Here is a 25,988-nt window from a genome sequence, read left to right on the forward strand (position 1 = left end):
GGTTAAGTGACTTGGCCAAGGGCACAGACGGGTCTAGAGTCTAGTCTCACTTATATAGATATGAATCAGAAGTGAGCCCATAGAAGTCATTACTTAGAAAAGTTAAAGCAAAATGCAGGACAATGTAGCACTTTAAAGACTAACAAGATGGTTTATTAGATGATGAGCTTTCGTGGGCCAGACCCACTTCCTCAGATCAAATAGTGGAAGAAAATAGTCACAACCATATATACCAAAGGATACAATTAAAAAAATGAACACATATGAAAAGGACAAATCACATTGCAGAACAGGAGGGGGATGCGGGGGGGGGGGGAGGAGGGGAAGGAAGGAAGGTAAGTGTCTGTGAATTGACGATATTAGAGGTGGGGAGAGTGGGATGTTTGTGAGTTAATGGTATTAGAGGTGATAATTGGGAAAGCTATCTTGATAATGTGTAAGATAGTTCAAGTGTTTGTTCAATCCTCTTTGGAGAGTGTCGAATTTTAACATGAATGACAGTTCAGAGGATTCCCTTTCAAGTGCAGATGTAAAAGGTCTTTGTAGCAGAATGCAGGTGGTTAAGTCATTGAGAGAGTGTCCTTTCTGGTTAAAATGGCAAGAAACTGTTTTTTTCTTTGTGATCTTGTCTGATATCTGTTTTGTGGGCATTAATCCTGCATTTTGCTTCAGCTACCCCAGACTAACACAGCTACATTTCTATCATTAGAAAAGTTAGATATCTTCAAGTCACCCGGGCCTGATTAAATGCATCCTACAATACCTGACAAGCTGATTGAGGAGGTATCTGAGCAATTACCTATCATTTTTGAAAACTCATGGACGTTGGAAGAGATTCCAGAAGACTGGAAAAGGGCAAATATAGTGCCCATCTATAAAAAGGGAAATAAGGACAACTCAGGAAACTACACACCAGTCAGCTTAACGTCGGTGCCAGGAAATATAATGGAACAAATAATTAAGGACCCCCATCTGCAAACGTCTGGAAGATAAAAAGGTGCTAAGCAACAATCACCAGGGATTTGTCAAGAACAAATTGTGTCAAACCAACCTCATATCTGTTCGTGTAGCTGAAGTTTCATAGCCTGGATTGATGGGGTGGGGGGGACGTAGTGTAGACTAGGAATGTGAATGAATAGTCAAATAGTCGATTAATCAATAAGCCTAGGTTTATCAGTTAATCTAATTGACTACTCGCATTCCCCCTCCTCCCACTGCTACTGTATCAGAGGCAGAAAGGGGATGGGGGGGGGGGGCAGCCAGCAGGACCTGGTACTGGGAGGAGCTGGCTTAAAAGCTGGTTCCTCCAAGCACTGGCTCTGAGATGTTACCTCCCCGCCCCTTGCACTGCAAACTCAGACTCTGTCCAGGCTCCCCGCGGACAGAAGCTGCAGCCGGCACAGTCTTCCCCGCCACCTCCCCCGCCCCCAGCAGCCTCTGTTTGCAGGGAGCTTGGACCCCCCCCTTCCCGCCTCCCCCAACAGACATGGGCTGCTGCCTCTGTGTCAGAGGCAGCAGCGCAGGGCAGCAGGGTGCTCCCTGGGAGTGGGGCTGGATTGCACTGGCTGCCAGCCCTGCCCCTGGGGACTATAAAATAGTTGACTAATGCCTAAGAATTCATGCATTTAATCAACTATTCTATTACCTGCTATCTAACATCCTAGTGTGGACTAGGCCTAAGTCTGTCATTGTAAAGCATTTTCTCCAGTCCTTGCTCAAATACTTTCGGGGCTTTAACATTTGTTTTTTAGTATAGATTTTATTTTGGCATCTGTTGTTATAAAGAGATTAGATTGAAACATATGCCTGCTCCCCAGAATGCATTAGTGAAGGGCGAGGCAATTTTCTGAGCCACACTATGAAGCTGTCGCTAGACAGCATAAGAAAGCAGTCACCATCCTGCTTGCTTCAAGGTATAAGACGACCCTCTCTTCTTGGGAAGAGGAAGGAATCCCTCCCATCTTATGGGAAGAACAATTAGCCCGGTGCATTACAGTACAGAGGAACTGCCTTCTTCTGAAACACGAGAGCTACGTCTACGCTGGCAGCTTCTTACGCAAGAACTGTTTTGCGGAAGAGTTCTTGCGCAAAACGTCTTCCACAAGAGCGCGTCCACACTGGCATGTGCTTTAGCACAAGAGATGTGCTTTTGTACAAGAGTGTCTATGGCAGTGTGGATGCTCTCTTGTGCAAGAAAGCTCTGATGGCCATTTTAGTCATAGGGGTTTCTTGCGCAAGAAATTCATGTAGCCTGTCTACACTGCCCTGTTGCACAAGAGCTCTTGCGCAAGAAGACTTATTCCTCGTGGGGAGAGGAATAACTCTTCCAGAAGAAGTGCTGTTTTCCAACACTTGTAAATTTACTTGCGCAAGAACACGCGTGCCGTGTAGACACCTGGCAAGCTTTTGCGCAAGAACAGCTGTTCTTGAGCAAGAAGCCACCAGTGTACATGTAGCCCAAGTGCTGTTCTTGCAGCAGGACCAAATGCTTTAACTCAGCTGGAAGTTGAGGACTTGAGATGCTGGGATCACGTACTGCCTGGCTCTACCATCACTTAGCTCTTCGCATATGAAAATCTCACTACGGTCTTATCGAAAATCTTTATTTAAACTAGGAGAGGTTTATTACAGGGGCTTTGTACATGGGGAAAATACAGGAGCGTGGCTGCAGATGACGCTGGAGAGCCTCGCTTGCAGGCGCCTGGGCCTTGACGGCCGGGAGGACACGATGCTGCCGCTGAGGATTCTGGGCCAAGCCTCCTCTCCTCTCTATGCTGCCTTTTCTTTGTCGCTTTTCTCCTCTTCTACCGCCAGGAGGCGCTCCCTCTCCTTGATGAGCTGCACCCCGCAATAGGTGATGAACCAGATGGACAAGGTGCTGAGTGGGAAACCTGCAAGCCGGAGGGACAGACGGTTTGACGTGGGCGTTAATGAAAAGGGTGAGGTGCTTCTCCAAATGCAACTCAGCATCCTTGCTTGGTAGGTCCTGAGACGGGATGAGCCTGTACACAGGGCCATCCTTCCACTTTAGGGGGCCCTATGCAAATGAGGCCTCCCTGCATGCCTTCTGCTGGGGCTCAGGCTTCCCTTCCTCTCCACCCCCTCTTTGCTGCTTGTGCTGGGGGCCTGGACCTTCCCCCCGCCTCCTCCACACGGCTTCTGCTGGAGGCCTGGGGCTCAGGACTGCCCTCCCTCCCTTTCTCCCTCCTCCCCTACGCAGCTTCTGTCGGGGCTTGGGGCTTCTCTCCCTCCTCTCTGCAGCTTCTGCTGGAGGCCTGGGATTTGGGGCTTCCTCGTCTCTGCCCCAAACCTGGCAGAAGAGAGCCCTCACTAGTATCTGACTGTTGGCTAAGAGGAGCACACGGGATAGGGAGCAGGAAGAAGGCAGCCTGTAATGCAGCTGCATAGGGCACCTGGAAAATTGGTGCCCCAAATTTTCAGGTGCCCTATTCAGCAGAGTATTTCACAGCTGCCTAGGGATGGTTCTGTCTGTACATGATCCACAGCCCACAGCGATCCATGGCAGTCTTTTCATCAACCTCCATGGGGTTTAGATCTGACCCTGTGAGCTCTCCCCTCCTCCACTGGGGTGCAGGGGTGGGCCCAGATCTGCTAACATAGTATGGTCTTCTATACATCGTGAGGCCCTCCTGGCTTTGAGTCACGTGGAAAGACATTCTCAGCTCCCCGAGCTCAGACAGATGCCTAAGGGTCACTTAGCCAGCCCCATGCTGTCCTTCTTCACCACCTGCCCCTCTATACGCTCTGAGCCTGCAATCCCCAAGGCCTGGCGTTAACCTGCCCCTGGAGATCCCACGCGCACCATCCACCTCTCTCTCCTAGATAACGGGGGAGTTCGTTCACACGCCCTCGTTTACAATACAAATAACCGACAGGAGAAGTAGCCTCCGGCACAGGGCTGTAATCAGGCCCGACGACGGGGGAGGGGAGACAAAGGGGATAATTGTTTTGGGGCCTGGCATTTTTAAAAGGCCCAGGACTGCCAGCCATTGCCTTACGCCTTTAGGGGCAGTGAGCCATCCAGGTGATACTGAGGGCTGGCAGCCCCAGTCCTGCCCCCTCCACTGAGGTCCCACCCCTTCCGGGAGCACAGAGATGGGGCCCCCTACATTGCCCAGTGATCCTATCAGCCCCCCTGGCTGTAATTCCATGGGGCGGGGCAGGGAGCCTGGCAGCATTATGGACGGTTTCCACAGCAGAGCTCCAGGCTTTGTGTGGGCTAAAACTGGTCCTCTCAATGAGTAACATGACCAGCAACCACAATGAGCTCAGCCATCAGGCACTTCTGACATGCTGAACCCTCCGGGTCACGTTACCCCCCTCCTGAGCCAGCCAGTCCCCTGTGTGTGCACCACTCAGTCAGCTACGCACAGCCCAGGCCGTTTGAACACACTCGGGAGGAACGCACAGCCGGGGGGCGCTCACTGGAGAACATCCAACAAAGAGGCCTGAGACACTATTAGAGATACAAGGCTGGCAAAGAGCGTATGGGTCTACCCATTTCAGCTCCAGACAGGAGTCGAGGCCGTAGGGGATGAAGGCGGCAGCGAGGAAATAAATCCCCATTGTTATTATGAGATAGGTTGCAATAGCACTGACCGATCTAAGCTGTGGTCAGCCCCCCGGGCTAGGTGCTGAACAAACGCGGCATGAAATGATGGTCTCTGCCCCCCAAGTAGCTTATAAGCTCACGACAAACTCTCTTCCCATTGGAAAGGGGTGCCAGGCTGGGGGGCTTTGGTTTGAGTTCGGTGTCGTGGCCCCTGTACACCAAGAAAAGGGCTTGTCCAGCCTGAGGGAACCAGAAGGAATTTACCTGTCAGGAGGAGTCTCTTGGTAACCAGCAGCATGAAGTCCAGACTGTTGAGAGCAAGGATGTTGTAGAGGACGATGGCCCAGAAGTTTGCAGCCCCGAAGATTCCTCTAATCCGCCGAGACATCGGCTCTGACATGTTGGCCTGCCCGGAGAAACAGTGGCGTGAGGGTTTGTGTTAGTTGTGCCCATCTCAGGGCACGTCTAGACTTGCTTTCACTTTTGAAAGATGATATGCAAATTCGACTCAAATTTGCATATGATGATATGCAAATTCGGTACCAATTTGCACATCTTCTTCCGATCGCATTTTCGTCTGGATGCAGTTTTTTCGGAAAAAAAAACCCTTTTTAGAAAAAACCGCGTAAACTTCCTTTTTTTAGGAAGAGCGGGTTTGTTTTTCTTTTCTTGTTATTTTTTTTAAAGGGGAGGTTGAAAAAAACGCTTCCAGACTATTTTTATTTTTGAACAATCCTCTTTCAAAAAAGCGATGGGAAGAAGATATGCAAAGCCACGCCGAATTTGCATATCCTCTTTCGAAAGTGATGACAAGTCTAGACGTGTCCTCAGGTTCCACATGCATGGTATTTGAGTGCCACGCGGTCTTTATCCTCAGAGTATCGCTGGGAGGGACAACTGTACTATTGCTCCCATTATACAGATGGGGAATGGAGGAATGGGGCCACTGAGGCCTGGCCCGTCCCTCTCCTCCCCCTCCCACTAAGTTCAATGGGCCAAGTCACTTGCCCGAGGTCACACAGGGAATCTGAAGGCAGATGTAGCAGGCTAACCCCTGGCCCATCCTTCATGTCTAGTCTAACTCCCCCTCCACCCCAGCCTATTCATTGTTTCCAGTTGGAACACAAGGTCCCCATTCTGCAAAATGCTGAGCCGTGGACTCTATGGGAGCTGGGGAGCTCAGCATCTTCCAGGAGGGATTCCCAGAGCTGGGCCTGCTGCCCACAAAGCTCTGCTCCGTGCGAAGTGCCCATAGCAGCATGAGGATCCCCCCAATGGAGCGGAGTGTGCAGCAATCAGGCTAAGGTGTGAGTGGGGCCAGCCTGAGGCCACCGCCTTCCATCCCCCCACACAACTGCCAGCTTGCCCTGGCATCCGGGTCCCTGGATGGGGTGGTGCTCTCACAGACACCTCATCAAGCAAACCCTGCCCACGTCGTATCCCCCGCACACCCGCCCACGCCTGGATTATCCCCTGAGTCTTGTCATAGGTTCCTTTGTCTCGCAGGATGGAGACACTTAACTCCTCCGGACAGAGGGCTGATGGGAATGGAAGAACTGGGAGCTTTCTGTCAGCAGGCAGGCACACGGTGCAGGGTCGCTCCATACTAAAGCTGCTTCAAGAACATAAGAACGGCCATACCGGGTCAGACCAAAGGCCCATCCAGCCGAGTATCCTGTCTGCCGACAGCGGCCCATACCAAGTGCCCCAGAGGGAGTGAACCGAATAAGTAATGATCAAGCAGCTCTCCTGCCATCCATCTCCACCCTCTGACAAACAGGCTAGGGACACCATTCCTTACCCATGCTGGCTAAGAGCCATTAATGGACATAACCTCCATGAATTTATCTAGGTCTCTTTTAAACCCTGTTATAGTCCTAGCCTTCACAACCTCCTCCGGCAAGGAGTTCCACAGGTTGACGATGCGCGGTGTGAAGAAGAACTTCCTTTTATTTGTTTTAAACCTGCTGCCCATTAATTTCATTTGGTGGCCCCTAATTCTTATATTATGGGAGCAAGTAAATAACTTTTCCTTATTCACTTTCTCCACCCCACTCATGATTTTATAGACCTCTATCATATCCCCTCTTAGTCTCCTCTTTTCCAAGCTGAAAAGTCCCTGTCTCTTTAATCTCTCCTCATATGGGTCCCATTCCAAACCCCTCATCATTTTAGTTGCCCTTCTCTGAACCTTTTCTAGTGCCAGTATATCTTTTTTGAGATGAAGAGACCACATCTGTACGCAGTATTCCAGATGAGGGCGTACCATGGATTTATATAAGGGCAATAAGATATTCTCTGTCTTATTCTCTATCCCTTTTTTTAATGATTCCTTTGCTCTGCGATATATTCGGTGGAGCAGCCCTTTTGCCACCATCTTTCCAGAGAGGAGGACTAGCCTGGGGCAGTTGCTAAATGGGGATGTTGCTACATGGGGCTGCCCTCCTGTTGTTGGAATCGTTCCCTGGGGCCATGGGCAGCCAGTTGTCGAATACTGCTGCGTTTTGGCTCTTTTAGCACACATGGATTCAAAAAATGGGGGAGCACAAAGGTGTGTGAAAAGTTCTCCTCTGATCCTGCACTGAGTCCCGCTCTGATAGACTTGGGAATGGCCCAAAGTTTGCACAGTTCAGAGGGCGAGGTGTTTGCCTCTCCTGTCCACCTTAGCAATAGCCCACAGTGTGGAGGCAGGCTTGCAAGCCAGCGAAAGCTCTCCTGCGTCATGACTGTTATTAGCATTAGCTAGAAGCTGTTAAGGTTTAAAAAAAACGTAAACCCCAGTGAAAGAGCAGAATGTGCTAGTTGCACCTAATCCTCAGTGGAGATGGGAAGTGGTTTTTATAGAAATCTTCAAAGAGAACTAGAAATCTCAGGATCCTTGGAGCTGAAAATTGTGGTGGCTTTGGGCAATAAGATTTCTCTGGCTCGGTGTGTTATAAGCTGGTTAAAAGTTCAATTTGCAGAAGCAAGGGGATGGTTACAGCATCGCTGTCAGAGTCAGTGGTTTCAGTTTGGTGCAAAGAACAGAAATGTTTCCCTGCATGGTTCCTGGCTGCATCCTCCTACGGACCACTAGCTCCCAGATGTACATGGGATTCCGGTCTCCAGAACGGATCAAAAATGGCATTTCTGGCCTGTGGGAAGTTACAATCTTTCAATGTTTGTTTTCATCCCTAAGTGGGCTAAAAACTAGGTCTTTTTTTTTCAGAATGAAAAAAAAAGTTCTGGAATAATTCCCTCTGGATACAGAGTAAGGCTACGTCTACACTGGCATGATTTTCCGAAAATGCTTTTAACAGAAAAGTTTTCCGTTAAAAGCATTTTCGGAAAAGCACGTCTAGATTGGCAGGATGCTTTTCCGCAAAAGTAATTTTTGCGGAAAAATGTCCGTGGCCAATCTAGATGCGCTTTTCCACAAAAAAGCCCCGATCGCCATTTTCGCGACTGGGGCTTTTTTGCGGAAAACAGTACTATGCTGTCTACACTGGCCCTTTTGCGCAAAAGTCTTTCGGAAAAAGACTCCGAACGGGAGCAGCATAGTATTTCCGGAAAAGCACTGACAATCTTACATGAGATCATCAGTGTTTTTCCGGAAATTCAAGCGGCCAGTGTAGACAGCTGGCAAGTTTTTCCAGAAAAGCGGCTGATTTTCCGGAAAAACTTGCCAGTCTAGACACAGCCTAAATGTTTTGTTTCTGGTGAGCATCCGAGAAAATGCTCGGGCAGGAGCCACTTGAGCTAGGAATGAGCCCAGGGACACAGTAGAAAGTTTATATGTACAAGTTTCTGACTGCATCACCTAGAGACCCTAGACTGGATCCCACTGCTAGCTCCGCATGGGGATGATGAAGTCCAGACCACTGAGAGCCCTGGCCAGGGTGGTGACAATCACACATTTTCTCTTCAGCATCTGAGGAAGCGAGCTGTAGCTCTCAAAAGCTTGTGCCCCAAAACCCTCATACATTCGTGAGTCTTTAAAGTGCCACCGGACTCCTTGTTGTTTTAACAATAACAGCAATACTTTCTGTTCCTGCTTTAACTGGCTTTCGTTCCACCCTGTTGGGGAGAAGACACTTATAAAGTGGGCAGCCCAGAAAAGGGGAGTAGAGAGATCTCCGAGCCAAAAGCCCAAACTCCCGGGACTACTGAGAGGTGCTTCACTAAAGAAGCAGGATGAGCTTTGGGTCAGACCAGACTCCTTTCAGTCCTGAAAGGGGAGAGATGGAACTAGCCCAGCTGGAGGTCTGGAGCTACAGGCTCAGACTCATAGATCCAGGTTCCGTCCCTGAAAAAACCAAGGGGAAACTGAGGCAGGGATGATGGCAGTTCTGTGGCAGACTGCCCGGGAGAGCTACCACGTTGCGGTTCTGCCTTCCAGCTCCCCCTTGTCTTGCAGATCTAACATGGTGGGTGACGTCGGCATTTTGGGCCCCAGGACGTGAGCTGGTGCCGCTCCACTGAAGTCACATTTTGTTCTCATACATTGACATGTCACTCCACCCCACTAGACCCACCCCTCCCAACAGCAGGTCGCTGCTGAGTTTCTTACCTCCACGCTGGCAAAAGGCTCCCTCTGGAAAAACTTTTGCACCCAGAGCTCGAAGTTGAGGCCAAAGCAGTTGCAGACAGACCAGACGTAAACAATCTCACAGGGGCCCAGCCACAGGGTGGTGACAACGAAGGTGGAGACGGTCGCCCGAAGCTCCTTCACAACGTTGTCGTGGGTCTCCCCTAGGTGATCGTACACGTACCTCGGGGGCAAAGGTAACAGGGTGGGTGTTGTTTTGTGGTGACCTGTGTTGTATCCCAGCCTCAACCGCTGGTCTGCTGGCCGACCTTGGGTATGTCCCATCGCCTCCCATGCCTCAGTTTTCCTATCTGTAAAATGGGAATAATGACCCTGGCCCTGCTTTGGGAAGCATGGGTGCAAAGTGCTAGGTAAGAGCGAGTTGCTGTTACTACACCAGTGGAAGGAAGAAGGCTTTGTATGGGTGCCCCAGCTGTGGAAGGGTTCCCTCTTCTGGGGGATGATGGGGGGAACTGGGGATGGCTGCTGGCTGGCACTGCAGAGTTACACCCAGCTGGGGGACAGCTGAGCAGAGAGAGCTAGTAGGGAATGAAAATGGGGGTTGGGCCTGGGGGTGGATTTTGCAGCAAGGAGCCTGTTCCATGTGTATCACCAGAAGAGAAGACTCTATGCAGCTCCTCTCGCTCCTCTCCCCCAGGGATATAGGTTTTAGGGGTTCCCTTAATGTCAGGCCTCTTCCTAGAGTTGCCAGGAGCCCACTTTTCAACCAGAAAGTCCAGTCGAAAAGGGGAGCTGGCAGTGTCTGGAGAGCCCTGCAAATCCGTGGCGATCCGCTTTCTATCCGTGGCCCCCTTTTCCAGATAAGGAGGCAGATACAAATTTTGAATCCAGAACCTGCACATTTGCCGACATCCCCTTTATACCCCTGGGTATCCACATCTGTGGATGTGGATGCAGATGCGGCTCTCCATGACTCCTTTTTGCAGATACAGATGTGGCTGCGGATACACACGTTTGTATCCAGGCAGGGCTCTAAGTGTCTGATCAGACCACTGAACAGACCCCCAAGTCCAGTGACTGCAGGGGGGTAGCAGGGAGGTGATGGCTGCACCAGCCCCTACTCAGCTGCAGCTGCCTCCTACCTGTGCCAGGTGGTGGCAGCTGCAGGCTGTGGCTCTGCAGGTGAATCCCTCTTGACCCCGGAAGGGAGGGGAGCAATTGCAGGGGCGGGGAAAAGAGGTAAATGAGGGGCCTGTCTCAGGGAAAGGCGGAGGACCTCAGGGGAAGAGGCGGGATAGGGGCAGGGTGGGGGAGGTTCCAGCACTCCTGCTGGAGTGTCCAATTTTTAAAATATTCCAAAGTTGACAACCCTGCCACCTCACCATATAGGAACCATTTACCTGGCTCCCAGGTGCACACACATTTGATCAAAGACCCCCTGAGACTCCCCTTGTGGAGTCAGCACGTTGTGGTTCCAGAGAGCGGCTAGAGGGATAGTGGCTGAACGAGGTCACCAGAGATTGGGGGAGTGTAGATTCAGCAGAGGGGAAAGAGAATCAGATGGGAGGGGCGCCAGGATAGAATTGTTAAGCAAAAAGTGTTGAGCCAAGCTGCAAGTGGTGATTTCGGCTGGCTTTTATTGTCTCCAAACCAGTTGGCTCAGCCCTTTTTTTAAAAAACAGACTGGCTGGATCACTACTTAGGGATATGCTGGAGAAAAATGAGAACTGAGATGCTTTAGGCTTGTCTGTGAATAGGGTGAATAATGCTTAACATCCTTGTGCCGTTTAGGGCCAGTTACACTGTCATTCTGAGAGTCACTCATACCATGGAAGAGATGGTCCCACACCCCAGGGGAGATGACAGATCTCCTAAGCAGACTTACTTGCATAACCAGTCGTTAATCCCTCTGTCGAAGTGCCTAAAATACAGACAGGCAAAACGAGAGAAAAATGTGAAAATGGGGTGTTAACAATTGATTATATTATATAGTCATTCAGTGAAGCCTGCTTTTGCTTGCACCCATTTTTCACTGATGTAACACCATTGAAATTACTCCCAATTAGCCAGTTTGTCTCCCAGGCCTGGTCTACACTTATTCCAAGATCGACGTTCTGGAGATTGATCTTCTGGGGTTCGATTTAGTGGGTCTAGTGAAGACCTGCTAAATCAATTGTGGATGCTGCCCCTATTGACCCCAGTATTCCATGGGGTCTCAAGGAGTAAGGGAAGTTGATGGGAGAGTTTCTCCCATTGACCTCCCACAGTGGGGATGTTGCAGAAATTCAACTTAAGGTACTTCCATTCCAGCTACGCTGTTCTTGTAGCTGGAGTTGCGTATCTTTGTTTTACTTTTCCGCATAATGTAGACCTGGCCCTAGGCTCAGAATACCAGTGTTGACTTTGTTTCCAATGTAAATATTTAACCAAGCATCTGATTCGGCAGTTATTCCTATGCAAACTCTACAGAAGTCAATGGGAACTAGGCGTAAGCAGATACAGCTTCTGAAGCAGTCTCTGGCCCATCGACTTCAGTGATATAAATAGTGGTGTGAACTACACTTTTAGCACAGGTGGGCCAGAAAAGGGGTATAACAGTGTGAATCAGCAAGCCTGGTTCTCTTTTCACCCCATGGTAACATTATGGATGGTTGGGAACAATCCAACAATGTCTTAATGGACCCATTGTTGAAGCAGGGGATGGGAAAGGTTTTGTAGTTCACTGACTGAATTACCTCTCAAGGAAGGCCTGTTCCCTACACTTTCTAGTGATTGGTTTTAAAAACGCCATAAGTAATGGGACTTCCACCCCTACCCTTTGGAACCTGTTCCTCACAATAATATATCACCTTTTGGGGAAGTTCTGCCATATATTCAGCCTACATGGCTCCTTCTCTTATGTCCATCCCATTCCTGCTGTTTACTTCCCCCTGTATCACACAAAATAATTTCTCTCCATGCAGAGTGTTTACACTATTCCGGTATCAGTAGGCAAAGGCAATGGGACAGATCGTCAACTGGTGTCAATCAGTTCTAACTCTGTAGACTTCAACGGAGTAATGACATTTGACACCAGCTGAGGGCTCATGTCCTCATCTCTCTGCCTAGCTAACATATGCAGCAGATGACCATTCTTCCTTCCTCTGCAACCTTGGCCGATAAGATCTTGGGACTATTTGACCAGCTGGTTACAAGGAGAGAAAAATGACAAAGTTGTGTTCCTTCTCAGTATATTTCCTTTGGACGGACTGGATCAGTCCCCTCTGCCTGGGTCCATTCCCATTTTAGATGCACTCACGTTTCTGCAAAGACGTAGAGCATGGTGATACATTTGGGGGGCTGCGGCGGGTCCAAGTGATCCAGTCTAGCGATAGTATTGATAACTCCAAACATCACCGCAGCTTTCACCCAATCATACACCAAGTTCGAGTAGGCCAGGCCAGCTGTATGGCACGCATCAAAACAGAAAGGAAAGAGAATGGCTCAGTGAGAAGCAAGCAAATAGTAGCATGGTCTAATATTAACACAAGAGTTGAGCGCAGGACAGAAGAGAAGGATTTTGTGATTTCAAACTCAGGCTTCATTCTTAGTAAGATCAGAGCCCAGAGGTTTTGAAGTTCTCTGGGAAGGAAAATTCAAAGCAAAAATCATTTTGCATCATTGGAAACATTGTGTTTCAAGGTTGGTCTTTTTATTTTGCATGATGATACCCTACAACATTTAAAAACAGAAATGAAAAATGGTTTACGAACAAAAAATTGAAATGTTTCCTTCGGAACATGTCAAAATGAGACGCTTTGGTTGTGTCAGAACTTCCTTCTCCCCCTGGTTTTCTTCCAAAAAAACAAAATGTTGGTGAAACTGGTCCGATTTCACAACTCATTTTGATTTAGACACAGGTGCACATTCTGGTAGAGTATGCATTTAACCTGCACAAGGGGACTCATTCCCATTTGGGATCTGGACCGCATAGGGAAGTTTCTTGGGGTGTGAACTCTTCTGGGCAGAGACCATCTGTTTGTTGTGAGTTTGTATGGCACCCAACACAGTGGGGTTTTGGTCTAGGGTTCCTAGGCATTATCATAGAATCGTAGAACTACCATCATGCATGAATAATAATAATTCGACTCTGCTATTTCCTCTGACCTAGCAGGTCTGCTCTGTTCAGCTCAATCAGCAGTGGTTTGTGCTTTTAGATCCAAAGCTCATGGGTTCAGTTCCTGCATGTGATCTATCCAGGCACCTGGTGCTAGTAGCATGTGTCAGCAGTTACGCCAGGCACCACTCTTGAAAACAAATCAAAGTTTGCTTTTATCCCATTCTCAAACTGCACCTTTCCATCAAGCTGAGCTGTGGCCAGACTCTGGGCTCAGAAAGCACCTTTGTCAAATATTCCTTCTGCCCAGAATAAACAGCTGGCTCAGCGAGGGGCAAGTTTTCTCTTTATCTGGTTGTTGCCGATGGCTCTTGATTTAAGGCTCAGTCTTCAGCGAGGCCTCAGCTTGCATCTACCTCCCTCCCCCCGACACACACACACACACACACAATAGGCCAGATGCTGCTCCTGGTTACACAATCTGGAACCACTCCACCGACGTGCTCTGAGTTTTACCTGGGGTGACCTCCTGTGCTCACCTCGGAGAGGTTGAAATCAGAATCTCAGCAGCTGGCCCCAGGAACATAGAAGTGATGAGCAGTGGGGAAGCCATTGCTGAACGTGAAAGGTGGATACTTGGACGGGGTCACTTGTTGGCTTAGAACTCTGGGCCAGGCGCACCCTAGCCAAAATGTTCATACCTGGCCACTAATTTCCGGGTTACCGGGTGCCCCCCTCAAACAATTTGGGGTTGATTTTCAGAGGTGCTAAGCACCCACAGTTCCAACGGACATCAACGGAAGCTGCTGAGTGCTCAGCATTTCCACATCTTGGGCCTTTTTGACGTAAGCTGCCTAAATAATGATTTTGTTGCCCAACTTCAAGCCTCCATTTTGGCACGGATTTGTCTTCCCTTAGACCCCAATAACAATATTAGTTCACAGTTAATACACAAGACGTTCCTAAGCCTTCTAAAATAAGAGCTTGCCCATGACAAGAGTGGCTAAGGGACCCTCTGGGTCACTCACCCAATGCCCAGTCAGAGAGCCGGTTCACAAACTTCACATCCGCAGGCAGAGTCAGGATGTAGAAGAAGTGGAAAAACATGTCCACGGCGACGATCGCCCCCAGGTGGAGACCCGCGTGGACGCGAATGTTCCACATCTCGTTGTCTTTGCGCCTCAGCTCGCTGGTGCTTACCTGGGGGGGGAGGGGGGGAGAGACGAACAAGGGAAAGGGCGAAATAAAAGGGATGCACTTGCTCTGGTACCCAGAGAATGTGCTGAGAATAAGATAACCCCCCGGTGGAGCTCTAGTAGCATTCCCCACACCTGCCTAGCAGGGCCAGCCCACAACATTTTGGCACCTGAGGTGGGGAGCTCAAATGACGCCCCCATGCTCCATCATTTGGGCCAAAACTTTGAAAGGTCTCAATTCTGCCTTCTTCCTGTTCTACTCCTCTCCTGGCACTCTACCAGCTCTGTGCATCTAGAGCAGAGAGAATGCATAGGCAGCAGCAGCAGACACAATTTTCTACACTCTGGGTCCTAGTGGCGCCCTCCACAGTCTAGCACCTGAGGCGGCCGCCTCAGTTCGCCTCATGGTAAGGCCAGCCCTGCAGCCTAAAGCCCTGTCTACTGGAGATTTGCTCCAATTTCAGCCCTCAGCGGCTGCTGCTGGCTCAGCAAACACGGGGTGTACACAGGGTAGCCGTGCTAGGCTGTTTCAGCAAAAACAAGGAGTCCTGTGGCACTTTAAAGACTAACACATGTATTAGGTATAAGGTATGTATGCCTGAATACCCTAATACAGTGGTTTGCAAGCTATGGGTCACGACCCAGTACTGGATCGTGGAATGTCGGGCGCTGGGTCTCGTTGCTGCAGGGGGATCAGGTGAGCAGTGGGGGTGCTAAGGCAGCACCCCAGAAGCAGCTGGCAGCAGGCCCAGCTCCTATGTAGGGGATGGGAAAAGCGCACAGGGCTCCATGCACTGCCCCTGCCCTGAGCACTAGCTCCACACTGCCATTGGCTGGGAACCTGCTGCCAGCTGCTTCTGCATGGTCTGCGGTGCCAGGAGAGGCCGGAAGCTGCCTTAGTATCCCTACTGCATCGCTATGGAGCCACTCCAAGTAAGCTCCTGCTACCCCAGCCCTGCCCCCACAAAGCTGGACCCCCCCCCCCCCCCCTTATATCCCAAAGCTCTCGTCCTCAGCCCCACCCCAGAGCCCACACTCTAGCCAAATTATGTTGGTTCGCGGCACCAACAATTTTCTGGTCATGAGAAAAAAAAGTTTGAAAACTACTGGCCTATTACATTCGTTAGTCTTTAAAGTGCCTCCGGGCTCCTTGTTGGGCTTGAGCCTACGCAGGCTTGAGCCTACGCTGTAAATTGCCACTAATGCAGTTTAACCGCACCATCGAGCAGCCCACTGATGCAAACTAGCAATCTGGCCCGTCTGCACGAGTGACGGGTGTGACAGTGGTCGGAGCAAACCCCAGCGCTGCATCAGTGATGCCTTTTCTCTGCCAGTCACGGGCAGAGCGGGTCTGTTGTGAGCTCTGGCTTTGCGGGTATGGGAGAACCAGCAATGCAGCCGCGGGGACGTTCTTCTGGGCGGGGGCTGCGTCGTTCAGATCTGATGGGTGCCGCGCGCTCCCACGGCACGACCACGTGAAATGGTAACAATGCATCCGGCCAGGCATGCTCTTTATTTCATCCATGAGCTGGAAAGGGGGCATGAACTGGCGATCTCGAGGAAAATGTCACACTCGGGAGAAATGGCTGGGGGGGAATACAGGCTTACAGGGATTGGTTAAAAGCTTAACCTGAGTGCTGGATTGTGGCAGGCCTTCTGCCTGGGTAGGAATGGGGTAAGGGACACACATGCCCCTGCATGCCCTGTGCAAGGACCCACCAAAGTAGATCCTTACACTCCAAAGAGTATGGGGATTTGCTCATGGCACCTGGTGCAATACTCACCCCCAAAGACAGCAGGGGAAAACCAAACAACCTTAGGGCTCCCCTCTGCTCCATGTATGGATTAGAGGGGCTGGCAGGCTGGTCATGACAGTGCAGGGATACACAGTGATCCGTGCGCACCAAGGTGCTCTGGCAAGCGCAGTCTTGGCTGGTCTTCCTATTGTGCTGGGTGACTTCACACTGACCCGTGTTCCCTGTAAGCAATGTGCTTGGGCAGCCACCCAGGAGAGAGTCAAATGCCACCCAGCTGATTAGGAGAGTGTCCACAGCCGGCAGCAGGTGTTTCTACTGGTGGTGCACATCTGCATGTGCCTCAGTGCATGTAACAAAATGTATTCCACACCTGGATTGAAAAATTGGAGGGAACACTGACGCTGGCCCCACTTTGGTGGGCTTTTCAGAATGGCCAGTGCAGTGCGGGCATGCTCCCTGGCAGCAGTTTCCTTGCCTGGCAGCCAGTGTTGTAATTAAGGAAGGAAAGGGCTAGAAGTCTCAGCACCACACTGGATCGGGCTCTTGGCAATGACCGAGCAGGGGAGAATCTGGCTTCGGGGGGGGCTGATCTAACAGGTTGTTTCTCTCTCCAATGCCTGTGGCTCGCTGACACACTCTGCAGTATCAGTCAGTGCTATTCCTCCCAGGAACTGCGGCCTCCCTTGAATATTGTAACATAATAATAATCATAGTGAGTGTCTAGGGCTGCACTGGGGAGGTTGGCAGCCTTGGCTTTCAGAAGCTCCATAAAATTGGTGCTGAATAAGAAATACGCTTATATTGATTCCTCTTTCTTTATCCCCCACATGGCGGGAGTTCTTGGGAAGTCCTTTGGCGTTGGCTGCCGTAGCCTCATCAAAGGAAACCGATGATTTCCAAGGGTTAAAGCATTGCCCAGCTTTGCTTGTGCACGTTACTCTCACACGGCCTTCGATATCGGCCTGAGCCCCGCTGCCGAGAACTGGAGAGGCTTCCAAACATGGAACCAGAGAAGCCACGGGAGTTTAATCCAGAGGGGATCAGCTGTTACTGGCCAGTTATCCCAGGCAGCTGTCATTTCACCCCTCTGACAACAGGTTCTGGGACACTGAGGTCTAAGAGGAAACAGCTGAGACACAGCGCAAAGGGCGTCAGTGAGACACAACAGGCGCCGCTCAGACTTTCCAAAGCCGTCCCTGCGCAATGTCGCAGGCTGGGCTGGATGGAACACCTGACTGAGCGTTCCCATGGATACCGCACACAGCATCCTTCCAAGTGATGCATCCCACTATGGGATGGAGGTCTGCTGCCTTCTGGGCGCGCTCAGAGGCAGTGCAGCAGCTTGCTGGGAGGAAGAACGGTACAGTGGTTAGGGCTCTGATGTGGGAGCTCACCGACTGGGACTGGATTCCCTGGTCCAACAGAAACGTCCAGTACGACCTTTGGCAACTCACTTAGCCTCATTGTGCCTCCGTTCCCCATCTGTGCTTTGGGAATAATAGTCCTGCCAAACCCAACAGCTGTGTCTAGACTGGCAAGTTTTTCTGGAAAATCAGCCGCTTTTCCGGAAAAACTTGCCAGCTGTCTACACTGGCCGCTTGAATTTCCGCAAAAGCACTGACGATCTAATGTAAGATCGTCAGTGATTTTCCAGAAATACTATGTTGCTCCCGTTCGGGCAAAAATCTTTTTCCAAAAGACTTTTGCGCAAAAGGGCCAGTGTAGACAGCGCAATACTGTTTTCCACAAAAAAGCCCTGATAGCGAAAATGGTGATCGGGGTTTTTTTGCGGAAAAACGCGTCTAGATTGGCCACGGACGCTTTTCCACAAAAAGTGCTTTTGCGGAAAAGCATCCTGCCAATCTAGACGTGCTTTTCCAAAAATGCTTTTAACGGAAAACTTTTCCGTTAAAAGCATTTCCAGAAAGTCATGCCAGTGTAGACGTAGCCAACGTGGTCTATTATAGATTTTGTTTTCGTTTGCTTTGGGCTGAAATCTGCCACCCTGAGTGTCGGCCTCAGGCTGACTTTCTCTGGGCAAGTTTCAGCTAAAATGGCTCGGCTCTTTCTGAGAATGAGGTGGGGGGAAATATGTTGTTTTGCCCGGGTTTAAAAATGCTGGGTCTTTAATCTGAGATGCTCTAGGGTCTCCCAGCTTTGGAGCAGACACTAGAAATTTGGCAGGGGGGTAGCATTTGCGCCAGAGAGGTGCTTTTTGCTGCCCCTGGGAAAAGCCGCAAAAGTTTGGCCAAGGTCAAGCTCAGTTCTCTACAGAGCACGCTCTAGCCCTTCACAGCATCTGCTGTGACCGGACTGTGTTTTTGCCTACAGCCACTGAGCATGCTCCATCCCAGGGCTGCCAGACCCCTGTACACAGCAATTAGAGGTGCTGCTGGGGTTCCAGGCACTGATCAGGGATCCTGTGTTCTCAGTGCCCCTCTGCAGGGCCCAGGCAGCCTGGAAGAGCAGGAGGAGGAAGCTGCCAGATTCAACTGCCAAGGTTGAGGATTCAGCCTCAGAGTATCCATGAAAGCTCATAGAAGTAAAGGCTAGAAGGGACCATTTGATTATCTAGGCTGAAGGCTTGTCCACACTTCATAGAATCATAGAATACTAGGACTGGAATGGACCTCGCGAGGTCATCGAATCCAGTCCCCTGCCCTCACGGCAGGACCAAGCACTGTCTAGACCATCCCTGATAGACATTGATCTAACCTACTCTTAAATATCTCCAGAGATGGGGATTCCACAACCTCCCTGGGCAATTTATTCCAGTGTTTGACCACCCTGACAGTTAGGAACTTTTTCCAAATGTCCAATCTAAACCTCCCTTGCTGCAGTTTAAGCCCATTGCTTCTTGTTCTATCCTCAGAGGCCAAGATGAACAAGTTTTCTCCCTCCTCCTTATGACACCCTTTTAGATACCTGACAACTGCTATCATGTCCCCCCTCAGTCTTCTCTTTTCTAAACTAAACAAACCCAATTCTTTCAGCCTTCCCTCATAGGTCATAGACCTTTCATCATTCTTGTTGCTCTTCTCTGGACCCTCTCCAATTTCTCCACATCTTTCTTGAAATGCAGTGCCCAGAACTGGACACAATACTCCAACTGAGGCCTAACCAGCGCAGAGTAGAGCGGAAGAATGACTTCTCGCGTCTTGCTCATAACACACCTGTTAATGCACTGCAGTACCGCTACTGCAGTACCACTCAGCCATGCTAGAGCGTCAGTGTAACATTGCCTGTACCAATGGGAGAGTCTCTTATAGGAGTAGGCAAATTTCCTCCTTGAGGGGCAGGAGCCAGATCAATGGAAGAATTAGACAGTTGACCCAGCTTTGTCTACACAGGGTCTTAGGCTGGCTTCACTCCACCCTCAGGGGTGTGGATTTTTCTCACCTCTGCGGGTATGTCTACACTGCAGCACGGCACCTGGGCAGCCCCTGCCCGGGGTCACAGCACATGCTGGTGCCGGCCTCGGGCGTGCGGCGCATGCTTGGTCCCACCCCCAGTCACGTGGCCTGTGAGCGGCCCCTCCCCTGCACGTGCAGCACGTGAGCGGCCCTGCCCCCCAGGCACCTGGCAGCCCCAAAACGTTGGGGACCACTGGTGTAAATAAAATAAAATATTTTGAAATAACATCGGAATAAGAGACGCAATTGGCGTACCTCAGATTGTGTATCTTACTTCGACCTACAGTGCAGTATAGATGCACCCTGAGAGACCCAGTTATGCTGACCTAATTTCCTGTGCAGACCAGGCCTGAGTTAACCCAATTTACAGGTGGACAAACTGAGATGCAGAGAGGCTAGATGATGTCACAGAGCCAGTAAATAGCAAAGCCAGGAACCGGGCTGGTTTTAGGGGAGGGTAAACAAGGAAATCACCCGGGAGCCACCTCCAGGAGGTGCCAAATAGCTGTGCCACTTTTTCCTTTTTTGCTCCCCTCCAACTGGCCAGCTGCATTTTGTTTTTTGTTTTTCTCTGCTGTTGCGGGGGAGAGTGGGAGGCAGAGCAAGGGTGCCAAAAAACGTTTTTACTGTAGCCAGCAAAACAGCTGGGACTGAACCCGGAGTCCTGATGCTCTGATTCCCAGCTCCAACATTGCTTCCCCAAAATAGCTCACGACCTACTCTCCTTCGCGCTGGAAGAAAGCGCGTAACTTGCCAGGCAAGTACCAAAGGAAATAGCAGCAGAAGCGTCTGCCGTGTGCCCGTGTAGCATGTCTTGCAAATGTTGCAGGTGCAGTTAAGGAGGCCAAGGAAGATCTGCTGACCTAGCTCGTTAGACACACATCGGAGCTAGCCAGCTTTACCTGCTGCAGCCGTGTGCTAGTGCAGCTGTGTTTCTCTCTGACTTTAGCTTTGGCTTGCTTGCAAATGGCCCCTTATTTTCTCTAATAATCCCTCCTTTGTTTTGTTGTTTTTAAAGGCAATAGCCCTGGGGAAGAGCTCGTGGGAGAAGCGACGTGAACCCAGAGGCGGACTACTCTGGAGAGAGGTAGGTCTGAGTTCTGGATCCTGGGTGGATCATGAATAATGAAAAGGCTCCATTACAGCCTTTCATGGAAGCTTGGGCCCACTTCTGCTCTTTGTGACACCCTTACGCGGATGGAGTCATTGCTCTGGTAGCGGCCAGCCAGTCCTGGATTTACGTCCCAGGACAATAAGCGCAGGACGCGGTCCCTTGTGCTGAGGTCACATCAGCTCATCTTTCCAATCTTGCCCTGGAGAACAGATGTGGCAGCCGCTGCACAGGCTGTAAATGGCATTTGACGGGCAATCCCCCCCAGGGACAGTCATTAGTGGATGTGCTAGGCTGGCCTCTTGGTATTGGTCAGTCAGCATCAGAGCTGTTTTGTGTGCAGGGGAGAAAGAAGGGGCCATAGATGTCAGGCGGGTTGGGCATAGGCTTCGGGAGGAACGGTATAAAAAACCTGGAGAGGTTATTTACAGCAAGCACCATGTGTCATTAATGGGAGACAGATAAGGCCCAGCCTGTAAGATATGGGCTGAGCATCCTCTTTTCCTATTGACTCCATCGGCAGATGAGGATGCAATAGAACCTTTCATCGGCAGGACTCGAACCCAGAACCTTATGCATCAAAACACAGATTGCTACCCTTGGAGTCAAAGTATAGCTCCACTAGCAAGCAGCACCAGCAGGCTGTTATCCTTGAAGCTGGGTCCCACCCTTGGAGCGAGCTGCAAGTGCAACACCGATTATGTCACCAAGGCACGCAGCACTTCAGAGGGCAGTCAGACTGGGAGGATGGGATCTGGCCACAGTTATGTGATGACACTTAAAGCTGTGTGTAAACACCATGGCCTGACCACCGAAGTCCTGTGGCAGTGCCATCATGACGCAGTGAAAGATGAATCTGCAAGATCAGCATCTGTCAAAACCAACGGGCCCCGGTCAAGGCACAAAAGACATTGTGCTAATGCCAATGGAGGCTGATAAAAAGGAAGAGTTTGTTTCTCCATTTATCCTGTTTTACAGTAGGTACCTCACTCCACTTGGGCCACGAAGTCAGTTTCACTTTCTAGTTCTTTTGCCTCCCCACCAATGCTGCCCCCTTTGAATTTCCATCCCTGCAGGGAAGCATTTACCAACTCCATGTTTGCACTGACTACTTTTGGAATGAATTAAAAGTTCTCTCCTTGCATTAGGTTTTATAGAATGTTTTTGGGTTCTGATCCTGAATTTTAGACCTTCGGGGGACAGTGTTCCTTTAAAAGAAAATTAAAGGGGGGTGATTTAATATTACACGATCTGCTAGTGTTCATTGCGGTGTCTGTGAATGCATTTTTTCCTAGCCTTTTGTGGGGAGAAGTGTGGGGAAGGGAGGAGAACTGGCATATAGTTTTGTTGGCTTACTAATGCTTCGGTGTTGAATAATTTTAAAAGCAAAACTGTGGTGCGGAGAGTGAAAATGAGCATGGTGCTGCGATTTGCATTTAAATAATCACACACCACACTGATGTCAGCTGAGTTCCTGAATTTTAGGTTTTAAAGGGGGAAAAAAAACCAGAACAAAACAACAGAAGAGGGAGGGGAGGCACAGGATATGCCTCTTTCAAGGCCTAATATTTCACCTTATTTAGTGTCCTGCTAAGTCGTGGGTTCTGTTTCTCTTGTTTGACCAGACAGGATTATGGATGACTGCATACATTTGGAAGTGTTCCTTGCAATGTCAGTTATTTGGTTGTACCAATATGTAATATATGTATGTGTATTACTGTGTAAAGATGTACAAATGTGTGTATGTATATACAGACACAGGAGTATGATAGGAGGAGCAGGAGGAAGCCATATATTTAGTTGCTTCCCATTAAAAATAATCTTTTGTCCATTTTTAAATTCAGCATATAGATAAATAGCTTGATTTTTCTGAACCTTAGAATCATTTACATCTCCCATTAACTTCAGTGAGGATTTGGGCACAGAGCACCTCTGAAAATCAGACCAATGTAAAATGTAGCTGCCTGTAACCTGAAAGCTTGCCTCTCTCACCAACAGAAGTGGGTTCCAAAAAATATTCCTTCCACCTCCTTCTCTCTCCTAGACTGAAATTCTTGTATGAAGGCTTTTAGTCTCTCTGTCCTCTGCAGCAGACTGCCTCAGCAGGTCTGACATCGTCCAGTAGAGCACAGTGTTGCACACGTGCAGTGTGGAAGGACAGACAGACACAAAGGCTGTGTCCAGACTCCATGCCTCCGTCGACGGAGGCATGTAGATTAGCCACATCGGAAGAGGGAAATGAAGCCGCGATTAAAATAATCGCGGCTTCATTTAAATTTAAATGGCTGCCCCGATCTGCCGATCAGCTGTTTGTCGGCAGATCGGGAGAGTCTGGACGCGATGCCCCGACAAAGAAGCCTTTCTTCATCGACACAGGTAAACCTGGTTTCACGAGGCTTACCTGTGTCGATGAAGAAAGGCTTCTTTGTCGGGGCATCGCGTCCAGACTCCCCCGATCTGCCGACAAACAGCTGATCGGCAGATCGGGGCAGCCATTTAAATTTAAATGAAGCCGCGATTATTTTAATCGCGGCTTCATTTCCCTCTTCCAATGTGGCTAATCTACATGCCTCCGTCGAAGGAGGCATGGAGTCTGGACACAGCCAAAGGTAGCACATGATGTGACACACAGGGATACAAACATATGTAATGTGTCTAGTCCACACGGGGGCCTACATGGCAGCTTCAGAATGTGTGAGCGTGTGCATGAGGATACCAGCATGTACAAATGGTGGGGATGGGGGGTTGTAAGGGCAGTTCTCTGCACACCTCTGAGTACTTTGTAAGTGCAACTTCTGTCTGTCACCTGGCCTTCCAAAGTACCTCAGCTCCTCGCAAACAATGAATTTATTCCTGCAACACCCTAGCAAGTAAAAAAGCATCACGCCATTTTGGAGATGGGACACAGAGACAGACAAAACCTAAGTTCAAAGTTGCACAGTGAGTCAGTAGCAAAGCCAGGAACTGAACCAAGATCTTAGTCCAATGACTTCAACACAAGAACAACTTTCTTCCCATATTTTGGTAGAAAGCGCTCAGCTGAAGACTTGACCCGGTGGTGTTGATTTTGAGAAACAGCTTCTCGTTTTACACCCACAATTTTGTTCCATCTCCTAATTGCCGGTGCAACTGATCTCATCTTGATATTTAGTCAGTCGTTAATTTGGGCCAAGGCAGGGCATGGCAGCTGGCACCTCTGGGCTTGGCCACTCATAGCCAAGCACCCCTAAGCTTGGTAGGTCATAGCCTGGCACCCCCAGGCAGTTCGTAACCTGGCATCTCTAGGCTCGGCAGTTCATAGCTCCAGCACCTCTGGGTTTTGTGCATTAGAATTAAATAAATTGCTTGTGTCCCAGCTGCTTTTCCATTACAAATGAACCCTAGCTACCTGACTTTGTGCCCTCACCAGGTAACAGCATGTCTAAATGAAGCTGACTGCACCAGCAATTATTTGTGGGAGTAAAACTACAGCTTAAAAGAAATGGGAAACCGGGCGAAGCATCCCTTTTAAAATCTGCCGAGGTAAGGAGGAAAACCACAAAGCTAGTACCTGAGAGTGGAATCGATCAAAGGTCATGATGGGTCCGAAGAAAAAAAATGGGAGGTAGAAATTGTATTTCAGCAGGTCGATGATGGAGTAAATCCCTTCCTTCCGCTCGGCGTTCTCCAGGGCAAAGCTCATGCAGCGCATGATGGTGAAGCCGCTTCCTCCATAAAACAGCACATCTTGAAGATCAAAAGTTCTGGTTACAAATCCATTCTAAACAGAAAAGAACAGTTACTACTTCATACGGCTGGAAAGGGATTCTGCAGCGCTGCGGTGGGCAGCTCCTACCACCGAGTCTTAATTCACATATATAGTTTTCTAGCAATGGCGTTTTACTTTTTGAGAGCAAGGCTGCATTGAGTTTAACACCAGAAATCACCATTATGATTGTCTAATTGGACTTCCTGCATAACATGCGCCCTTGGGCCACATACAGTAATTTCTGCATCAAGCCCCTAATTACCACTGGCACTATAATGTACCTTTTAAAGAGATGTCCTGTCTTGATTTAAAGCATAGGTGGGGAACCTAAGGCCCAGGGACCGGATGTGGCCTCCAGCTTGCCTGGATCTAACCCCCATGGCTCAGGGCTACCCCCCAGCATTGGATAGCCCATGCTGGTGCGCCAGCCCTCCTGGCACCCCTCCATGGTGCTTGGAGCACACAAAAATCTACTAGGCTCTGTGGTGCAAAGGGAATGTGAGGAGTGCCTTTCTCCCTCTCTCAGTAGGGGGCCACGTCAGTGAGGTTTGTTTGTTTTGGGGGAGGTTGCTTCTCACTTGTGTGTGGCCCCCGACTGATTTTCCTGTGGGTCAGCCTTCCCCACCCTTAAAAAGGTTCCCACCCTTGATGTAAAAACTTGAAGTGATGGAGAACCCACCACCTCCCTAGGTAAGTTGTTCCACTGGTTAATTACCCTCACTATTGAAAAATCTCGTCCCTTATTTCTAGCTTGAAGGGTTTGGATCGTGCAACCAGGAGAACTGCAAAGCTTATGCTGAAATTCACCACTGCGCAGGAGTCGAGCATCAGGGCTGTGGTGCACATAAAAGCTCAGTATAGACTTAAGGGTTGTGCAGATGTGCTGGCCTTTGGGACAAGTGTGGACGTCACCCTTACACACAGGGATGGCTTCACCCAGCGCTGACCTGCGGGTGTGAATGTCACCCTTACACACAGGGATGGCTTCACCCAGCGCTGACCTGCGGGTGTGAATGTCACCCTTACACACAGGGATGGCTTCACCCAGCGCTGACCTGCGGGTGTGAATGTCACCCTTACACACAGGGATGGCTTCACCCAGCGCTGACCTGCGGGTGTGAATGTCACCCTTACACACAGGGATGGCTTCACCCAGCGCTGACCTGCGGGTGTGAATGTCACCCTTACACGCACAGCAAACAAAATATCTGGAGGGCCACACATAGAACCGCGATGGGCCCGTGTGGCCTGTGGGCAGCAGGCTGCCCATCCCTGCCCTAGCACATCAGTGGCAGCGCCAAGTATAGAACAAGGAGTCTTGACTCCTCCTCTAACCACTCGGGCATGTTGCCTCTGTAGCAAGTTGAGGGTCAGTAACATGGAGTCAGCAGGCCTGAATAGAGGCCTGTAACATGAAAACAGCAACAGGCCTGCAATCTAGTGAGCAAGACTTTGGTTCAGTAACACAGGAGCCAAGAAAGAGACCCTATTGATAATTGTGTGATTGTGTAAGTTAGGTCAAGCATGGAAGGACACAGGGAGGCACTGGGTACAGACTGTAAGCCC

The 25,988-nt window shown here is 49.8% G+C and overlaps 1 protein-coding gene and 1 long non-coding RNA gene across 3 annotated transcripts in view; one reads left to right on the plus strand and one right to left on the minus strand.

The window, feature by feature from the left end:
- Nucleotides 1-276: 276 nt before the first annotated feature.
- Nucleotides 277-25,988, minus strand: part of HHATL (hedgehog acyltransferase like) — a 43,359-nt gene continuing 17,647 nt past the window's right edge. Inside the window, exons 5-11 of one of the 2 annotated variants that reach the window (XM_006120610.4) lie at nucleotides 24,225-24,434; nucleotides 14,226-14,397; nucleotides 12,400-12,544; nucleotides 10,987-11,022; nucleotides 9,123-9,324; nucleotides 4,838-4,979; nucleotides 277-2,891 (exon numbers count right to left, since the gene is read on the minus strand). In XM_006120610.4, coding sequence (XP_006120672.2) covers nucleotides 2,770-2,891; nucleotides 4,838-4,979; nucleotides 9,123-9,324; nucleotides 10,987-11,022; nucleotides 12,400-12,544; nucleotides 14,226-14,397; nucleotides 24,225-24,434 — 1,029 coding nt within the window. In that variant the 3' untranslated portion in view covers nucleotides 277-2,769. The remainder of the gene's footprint in view (nucleotides 2,892-4,837; nucleotides 4,980-9,122; nucleotides 9,325-10,986; nucleotides 11,023-12,399; nucleotides 12,545-14,225; nucleotides 14,398-24,224; nucleotides 24,435-25,988) is intronic. The other variant, XM_006120609.4, reaches the window with a different exon arrangement.
- LOC142827405 (uncharacterized) lies at nucleotides 17,444-21,725 on the plus strand. The gene is made up of 3 exons (XR_012902136.1): nucleotides 17,444-17,510; nucleotides 20,582-20,650; nucleotides 21,198-21,725. It is a non-coding gene; the product is annotated as an uncharacterized LOC142827405 (long non-coding RNA).

The sequence above is a fragment of the Pelodiscus sinensis genome, chromosome 2, assembly GCF_049634645.1.
Source record: "Pelodiscus sinensis isolate JC-2024 chromosome 2, ASM4963464v1, whole genome shotgun sequence".
In the NCBI taxonomy this organism is placed as follows: domain Eukaryota; kingdom Metazoa; phylum Chordata; order Testudines; family Trionychidae; genus Pelodiscus; species Pelodiscus sinensis.